The sequence below is a fragment of the Microcebus murinus genome, chromosome 1 (genome assembly GCF_040939455.1).
Source record: "Microcebus murinus isolate Inina chromosome 1, M.murinus_Inina_mat1.0, whole genome shotgun sequence".
NCBI classification, from domain to species: domain Eukaryota; kingdom Metazoa; phylum Chordata; class Mammalia; order Primates; family Cheirogaleidae; genus Microcebus; species Microcebus murinus.
The window spans coordinates 2,212,234-2,220,405 of NC_134104.1; the positions used below are offsets into that span (position 1 = coordinate 2,212,234).

The 8,172-nt window shown below is 59.7% G+C and overlaps 1 protein-coding gene across 1 annotated transcript; it reads left to right on the forward strand.

The window, feature by feature from the left end:
* Nucleotides 1-332: 332 nt before the first annotated feature.
* Nucleotides 333-5,143, forward strand: CSTB (cystatin B). Its single transcript, XM_012779080.3, has 3 exons — nt 333-488; nt 4,268-4,369; nt 4,740-5,143. The coding sequence occupies exons 1-3, from the start codon at nt 423-425 to the stop codon at nt 4,866-4,868; spliced, it is 297 nt and encodes a 98-aa protein (XP_012634534.1). The 5' UTR covers nt 333-422; the 3' UTR covers nt 4,869-5,143.
* The last annotated feature ends 3,029 nt before the right edge of the window (nt 5,144-8,172 follow it).

Here is an 8,172-nt window from a genome sequence, read left to right on the forward strand (position 1 = left end):
CCACGCCCGGCGTCCCCCAGCTGCCCCGCGCCCCTCCGACGCGCCCACCCGCGGACTCCGCCCGCTCGCCACCCTCCCCAGCCCCGCGCTCGCGACCCGCCCGCCGGGAGGGACGGTACCAACCGCGCGGGGGCGCGCCCTCCCTCCGTCCCTCCGGGCGGGACGCGGGCCCTGCGCCCGGACGCGGCGCCTGCTTTGGGGGGGAGGCCTGGCCAGGCTCCGCGCCGCGCCCCGCCCGCGGCCCCGTTCCTGCCGGGGACGGCGACCCCGCGGCCCCCAAACCGGGCCGTCCCCCCCGCGCCTTGGTTGCGTCCGCACGCCACGTGACCGCCGCCCACCGGGGCGGGGCGTCCGCCGCGGGGTCCACCCGACTGGTCCGGCCGCCCGGCCCGCACTCCGCCCGGTCCGCCGCCGCCGCCGAGATGATGTGCGGAGCGCCCGGCGCCACGCAGCCGGCCACGGCCGAGACGCAGCACATCGCCGACCAGGTGGGCGCGGGGCGGCGCGGGGACAGCTCGGGTGGCCGGGACCCCGCCCGGGACCCCGCCCGGGACCCGCCGCGACGCCGGGCGTGCGGGGAGCGGACCGGCAGGGGCGGGCGGTGCGGCCTCCCCTCCGCGCGCTGCGGGGCGCTCTCCCAGGGCGACGGCCGCGCTGCGGTGTCCTTCCGGCGAAGCCCTCTGCCCTTCGGAAGGAGCACGCGCGTGTGTAGACAAGGGCCGCGGCGGGCTCTAGCTAGAGGAAGGCGATTCAAGGCGCTGCGGGGGGCGTGCGGGGCCGTGGGGCGGGGGCGGGACCGCCGCGTGCGGGGGACGGCGGGCTCAGCTCCCTACGGCGCCAGCTAGGGGACGGGCCCTGGAGCAGGGTGGGGTCCGCGGGACCCCAAGGGGAAACGTGGGGGTTGGTCGGGGGATTCTTGCTGGGGGAGGTGATCGGCATCGCCTGGGGGCGGGGGCGGGGGCGGGGGCGGGGACCCGCCCAGGTATCCAGGTGTCCAGGGTGGGGTCATCGCTAAGCTGACTCGGCAGGTAAGGTTCGGTAGGACTGGGTTTTACAAGGAAGCTCGCAGGTGGCCCCGGAGGAGGTTCGGGAGCCTGACTAACGTTCGGCCAAGCCAGAGAGCGAGGGAGTGGGGAGAGTGCAAGAGCCTGGGAGCTCACAAAGGATAGGTGTAGGTGGGCGTGGGAGAAATGAGCCCTGTCTGCACAAAGGGCATTCAGGTGTCCTCCATACTTTCCTTATTCTAACACTGTTCAAACTAAGTCCACGTGAACAGTTAAAACTCAACAGAGATAAAAACCTGGCTGGGTGGCAGTGGGCAGACCCTGGGCAGCTGCCCCTGGTTCCCTCATCTGTGGCACAGGTGTGGTGGGCTTTGCACCTGCCGTGGGGGGGAGTCCGGGAGGGTGAAATGCCTTGGAACTGTGCACGTGACACTCTGGTGGTGTGCGGCCCTGGTCTGCCCGCCGCGCTGTGAGCTGTCCTTGTTTGTGAACACAGTCGATTCTTTACATGCAAGGGAAGATTCAGGGGATCCTGAGGCCTTGTTCTGAGTAAGAAGAGGAAGAGTAAAACTTCTTTCTCCTTTAACTTCCTGCCCCTGTTGCCGCCTCCTAAACTCAGTGGCACGTGGTCAGCCCCTGGCGTCACTGCTCAGGCGGTTCTGGCCATCTGACTGCAGGAGTCAGTCAGCCTCACGGTGAGTCAGTCCCATGAGACCTTTGGAAATGAGGCATTTGTCCCAAAAGTGCCTGTGCAGACCGCTTGTGTGAGCCACGCCTGGAAAACTGGTTCCTCTTCCCGAAGCCGCTCCCATAAGCCTAACCCTTCCAGGCCTAAGGAGTTCCTCATTTGTCACCGTGAGCTTTGAGTGAGTTCTTGTGGCAGCCAGCAGAGAAGCGTTGCTGTCCCAGAGTGACCTGTCAGTGGGCAGTAGCTGATGCTGGTGGGAGACCTGAAGGCAGGTGTTAGCCGGCCGGCCCTCCTGGGTTTGCTGGGTGGTCTCTGAGGAAAGGAGGGGGGAGGGGCAGGGACACTCTCTGGCACCCTCTAGTTAGTGACCCTTTGTTATGGACGCCTATGGGATCACTCTGCACTGCATGTTCCTCTCCCTATTTTGCAGATGAGGGCTACTGGGAGACCCTCCCCCAGGCCAGTCCCTGTGCCCTGAGAGCCGGCAGTTTGGGGCTTCCTAGCTGATCTCTGGCTTTCCGTCACTCCTGGGCGAAAGCCCCGCCCACCTTGCAGTGAGCGGCAGGTGGGCAGCCCTCCGCTGGCACCACCTGCCTGGTCCAGGCCTCCACACCCCTCCTCCCCCTCTGTCGAGATTTCTTGCAAACAGGCAGAAAGGCAATTCTGCATCTCCTTGGGTCCTTGGGCCGGTTTGTTGGTGTCACTCAGCCTGAGCTTGCCTTGTCTGAGGACGAGGGCCACCGCACTGGGGTGTGTGTCCCCACGGCCCAGCACAACACCTAGTGTGGAGTCGGGAGCTAAGGGCGTCTTCAGACACAGCCGGGCCCTGTGCGGTGGGGAGGGAGCACCCCGGCACATGCAGCCAGCAGAGGGGCGGTGGGTGGTACCCGTGGCTCATTGCGTCCTCCCGGTCCTTCTTGCCGGGCCTTCAGTCCTCGCCTGTCCCTACCTGTCCACCCTCTGAAGGTGCCAGGAGGTGACAGAACTGTTGGTCAGATTGCCCTGGCAACTCCCTTTATTTCCCAACTAGCAGGCTTCCTGCCAATGGGCGGAGTTTGTTTTGTTTTTCTTTTTTTTTTTTATTTTTGAGACAGTCTCACTCTGTTGCCCAGGCTAGAGTGAGTGCCATGGTGTCAGCCTAGCTCACAGCAACCTCAAACTCCTGGGCTCAAGCGATCCTCCTGCCTCAGCCTCCCGAGTAGCTGGGACTACAGGCACACGCCACCATGCCCGGCTAATTTTTTCTATATATTTTTAATTGTCCAGCTAATTTCTTTCTGTTTTTGCTGGAGACGGGGTCTCGCCCTTGCTCAGGCTGGTCTTGAACTCCTGAGCTCAAACGATCCTCCCATCTCAGCCTCCCAGAGTGCTAGGATGACAGGTGTGAGCCACCGTCCTGCGAGGGTTTGTTTTTTTAAAACTAAAGCTGGTTCTCTCCGGCCTGACTGGTGGTTCCGGCACGGTGGGTGGACTCTGGTGCCTACCAGCTGATCAGACAGCAGCCGGGGCACTTTTAAACTACATTAGATTGAAATTTTTTTCAAAAAGACAGGTTTGCTCTTTCCTTCCATCATAAAGGTGACCAGCTCCTAAAAGCCAAAGACCCTAGAATTGAGGGCGCATTTGCTGTTTGGCACTAAGAGTAGGGTCACCCGTGCCCGGCGCACTGTCTCCTAAGGAGATCCTCTCGGACAGGAAGCGTGCTTCTCACCTGCACACGCATCGCCCGTGCACTCCCGGCAGCAGCAATGAGGAGCGGCCCGAGTGCCCGGAACAGGCATGTGTAGGAAACGGGAAGCTACATTTAAGTTAAATTTGAGATTACACTTAAAATACTCGATTTTAGGCCGGGCGCTGTGGCTCACGCCTGTAATCCTAGCACTCTGGGAGGCCGAGGCGGGCGGATTGCTCAAGGTCAAGAGTTCAAAACCAGCCTGAGCGAGACCCCGTCTCTACCATAAAAATAGAAAGAAATTAATTGGCCAACTAATATATATATAAAATCAGCCGGGCATGGTGGCTTGTGCCTGTAGTCCCAGCTACTCGGGAGGCTGAGGCAGGAGGATCGCTTGAGCCCAGGAGTTTGAGGTTGCTGTGAGCTAGGCTGACGCCACGGCACTCACTCTAGCCTAGGCAAGAAAGCGAGACTCTGTCTCATAAAAAAAAAAAAAAAAAAAAATACTCGATTTTAAAAGATTAGTTGAAAATGATATATAGTCTTTCAAATGAACTATTTTTGTGTCGGGTGAAAAAATCCACAGGGCATAAGCCTGTATGTAGTGTTGTAATGACAAAAGCATAAAATCATCCCATGATGATTTTATCATGCCTGGAAAAGGCAAATGTACCGAAGTAGCATCATTAAAGCTGTGGGAGAATTAATAAAGAATTGTTTTCTCTATTATTAGGGCTTTCAGTTTGCTGTGTCACCCCAGTGACAAGGAACTGTTGTGTCAAGGAAAGTCTGTGAAGAGTGGGCGTTGGACTCGCGTGTGCAAGCGTGTGTGTGCGTGTGTGTGAGTTACTCCAGCAGGAGGGGAGCCACCGAGTCACCCCATTCTCTCTGCTCCCCCAGGTGAGGTCCCAGCTTGAAGAGAAAGAAAATAAGAAGTTCCCCGTCTTCAAGGCTGTGTCGTTCAAGAAGCAGCTGGTCGCGGGCACGAACCACTTCATCAAGGTGGGGCAGGGGCCACGTGGGGGGAGCCCGACCTGCGGTGGGGGGGTGCTGGGGGCAGCTCGTGCAGGCCCGGGGTGGGGTGGTCTCAGTGCCGGGGCGCAGGTCTCAAGGGGGAGTCCTGCATCCGCCCCTAACACGAGCAGGGTCTCTTCTCTTAGGCCTTACGGAAGGACTAAGGTCTGGGGGCAGTCAAGGGCTCTGGCGGGACGAGGGTGGGGTGCCGAGGGTGTCCCTGCTCATGAAGGAAGAGTCACCCACGGCCTGAAGGGACAGGGCTCCTGCCTCCAGGGCGGCAGCCATTCTCACGCTCAGCTCTGTTGCAGGGGCCTTGGGGCTGGGGGCTCCGCTCACTGACCCTCTCTCCCCCCAGGTTCACGTTGGCGACGACAGCTTCGTGCACTTGCGGGTGTTTGAAAGTCTTCCTCACGAAAACAAGCCCTTGGCCCTGTCGAACTACCAGACCGACAAAACCAAGGGCGATGAGCTGAGCTATTTCTGATGCCCCGGCTCGAGTGGGGCCCTTGGCCCGCGTGACGGATGCTCGGGGTGGCTCTCTGTCACTGGCGAGCGTGTGCCTGGGATCGTGAAGTAATGTCGCCCCTCTGCCGTGCTGCCCGGGCTGGGAGGGGCCGTGTCCAGCAGCTCCTCCTGCATCTCTGCTCCGAAATGTCACTGTTGATTTTTTTCATTCCCAATCAATGATCTTAACTTGGTTATTTTCAAAGAGGGTTATATATTACCTTTGAATATATATATATTTTAAGTCTTTACAAATTACTCGTCTTTGGGTTTTTTTTTTTTCTCCATCTAAAGCAGTAATCACAGTGTAGATGTGCCAGGGAGGCGAGAGTCCTTCACCCGAGAGTGTTCGTGAGGATCTTTCTTTCGCAGCTCTTGGAGCCCAGGCGTGCCCGGCACTGGCCCGGGCTGGCTGGTGTGGGTCACTCTGCTCCAGGGCACCGAGGCCAGGGAGACAGCCCAGGTCCCAGCAGGTGGCTGGGAGACCCAAGGTCCAGGCCTCCCACCCGCCTGCATTCCTAACCACGGTTCTCTGCGTGCTGTTGCCCTGACTCTAGCTTCTGTCCCCAAGCCTCAGTTTCCCCCAGGAAACTAAAGGGGTTTGAGTAAATGGAGTTCTATTGAGAGAGTGTTAGCTGTAGGTCTGCCCAGACCCAGTCACACACTCCATGCTCCGTTCACGACATGTGCAGGAGCGGCAATGCTGTTGCGCCGTGTCTGCGCAGCCGCCCTGCAGCTTGGCCAGGTGCTGTGCACGTGGAAGCTCCCGTGTGCTCCCTGGATAAGCTCCTTGGCAAGGAGAGGGGCCACCTTGGGAGGAGCATTGTCTGTTTGAAAAATGCCTTCTGGGTTTCAGCAGAGGTAACTTGCCGTCAGTGGAATCAGTCCGGTGTTTTCCTACCTGTGACTCGTTTGCGTTGCCAAGAACAGAAAAGAATAATACATCGTACCTTGTGAGAGTTAGGACTGTTGGGTGAGGCCGGGCGCGGTGGCTCACTCCTGCAGTCCTAGCGCTCTGGGAGGCTGAGGCAGGAGGATGGCTTTGTAGGAAGAGATGACTTTGGCCTAATTTTTTCTGCCAAAGGAATATTCTGTTTGATACCCAGCTTTATGTAATTATTAGTTTGTAGTACAGGCTGTAAGATAACAATAACCTTTGTTTAACCTCCTTTATTGCAATACCAAAAAATCCACATTTACTCACTTTAACTTCCTCGTTCTCCCTGTTACCCTAGCAACACGCCTTAGCCAATCGGGTGAGGGCCAGATCGTGCGGTCAGAGCCCCCACCTGTGGGATGAGACACAGCCCAGGTCTGCGTTAGGGATGAGAGGTGGAGAACTTCCCGGCAGCGCTGGCTGGCTGGCTGCTTTTGCCTACGCGCCCTTCTGATCAGAAGTAAAGATTTCGCCTGGCCGAGACAATTTGCAGTGTCGGACGGTTTCTAACGGCACTGCGGGTCACTTCTAACGGCCGGAGCCCTGGAGCTGGAGCCTGCAGTGAACTGTGCCGCCACTGCACTCTACCCGGGTGACAGAGCAAGACCCTGTCTCAAAAAAAAGAAAAACAGTCGGGTGAAACCTCCGTGCTTCCGGTCATGATGTGAAGCGCATTCCCGAGGGTTTCCCGAACCGCAGCTTGCCCCGGGCACCCCACGCCCTCACACGCAGTCTCCTCTAATTGCTATCAGAAAAGCTGCTGTTGTGCACACAGGGTGGACTGATCTAGATGAGATTAGATTCGAATTAGACTAGAGATAGAATAACGTATAATTGGATGGAGATTGTGCAAGAGAAAATTGTAGGCGTGAGGAGCTGCATCACCCCGTTACCGGGAGGAGCATCCAGCAAGTCCGATGGGGCCGCCTGGGAGCAGCGGTAATCCCGTTTCTGCCCCACAGTCGGCAGGGACCGGACAGGCTCGCAGCTCCAGCATCTCAGGCTCTGCTCCTGGAGCCCCCCCCCCCCAGGCACAGCCAGCCCCTGGCTAGGCGGCTCCACTGCGCTCACGACCGCATGTCTCCCCAGGTCTTCCCTCCCTCCTGTCCCTGCCCACGTCTGAGTGTCCTTGTGCCAGGCACCCTGCTGGGCTGAGAACACACACCATGAGACACGCCTCTCACAGGGCTCGTGACACCAGGTGGTCAGAGAGCCCTTTCCTGCCCACATCCGCTCTCCACCTCCCTTAGGGGTGGGGAAACTGTATCACCGGGCCCACATTTTTAAAAAGGACAGTCAGGTCCAGGCTCCTTTGCAGCAGGTGTGGCCACATGACCAAGCGGAGCTCGGGCAAGGTCAGGAGCTGGGAAGACGTGGATGCCGGCAACGTGTCTAGGGGAGAGCTGCGTTTTCCAGAATTGCACTCCCAGAGAAGGCTGCATGTGACCACGGGACTGGCCCGCAGGGGGTGGCTGAGCCCCGCCCCTCAGGACACCGCCTGTCCTGGGAGCAGCCAGTGGGGCGGAGCAGAATTGCTTGGGGCAGCTGCGCCGTCCTCCCTCCGACCTCCATCCTCCCCATGGCTGTGCTCCCGAGGGTTGAAAAATCAAAGAACAGTCCCGCGGGCCACACAGTTGCTAGCCTGCCCGGGCCCTCGTGTGTCTGAGTGTGGCCCTGGGCTCGGGGTGAGAAGAGAGAACCACAGCCCAAAGGAACGCACTACTGGCTACAAAACGTGGCCGTCTTCTTGGTCCCCACTCCAGGGCCTGACAGGTGCCTGAGACGGTTTCTGGGTCCAGCAGGGTAACCTCTTCTGGGGGAATGGGCTGGGGCTCAGCCAGAGGCCCCCGAGGAGCCCAAGTGTGGCCCTGGCCAGGGCACAGCAGGCAGACTCGGCTTTGCCCAGGAGCCGGCCGTGCAGTCCCGGGTGTGACTCAGAGTCGCCGGTGGGGCACTTGCGCCTCTGTGGGCTGCCCTGCTGCAGGCCAGGTCGGAGCTGGGGGTGCCCACTGTGCCTGGTCCAGGGAGTGCAGTGTGCCCATCTCTGCGGTGGGCAGGGAGCCGCCACGCCGCCACCTCCACGGGACCCGCACATGCACTGCTCCGAGGCAGCTGTGCCGTGAGGAGTCACAGAAAAGCCGCTCTACGGAGAGGCCAGGTCCTCCTTGCTGCAGGGCTGTGACCGTCCACTTACCTGCTCTGTCCCTCAGAGGGGAGAGGCCTGCGCTGGTCACCTGGGGGGAGCCTCACGGCCCCAGGTCAGCACGTGAGAATCCGGGGATCTCCCCAGATTCTCAGTGTGACCCCAGAAGTTGGGGTCCCTGGGTTCCTTCTGGGCAGCTGGTGG

Excerpts from the sequence above, each read along its gene's own strand:
- CSTB (XM_012779080.3), top strand. The coding sequence starts at position 423 with ATGATGTGCGGAGCGCCCGGCGCCACGCAGCCGGCCACGGCCGAGACG. Across the intron at positions 489-4,267 it reads CGCAGCACATCGCCGACCAG|GTGAGGTCCCAGCTTGAAGA; the intron begins GTGGGCGCGGGG and ends CTGCTCCCCCAG. Across the intron at positions 4,370-4,739 it reads GCACGAACCACTTCATCAAG|GTTCACGTTGGCGACGACAG; the intron begins GTGGGGCAGGGG and ends CTCTCCCCCCAG.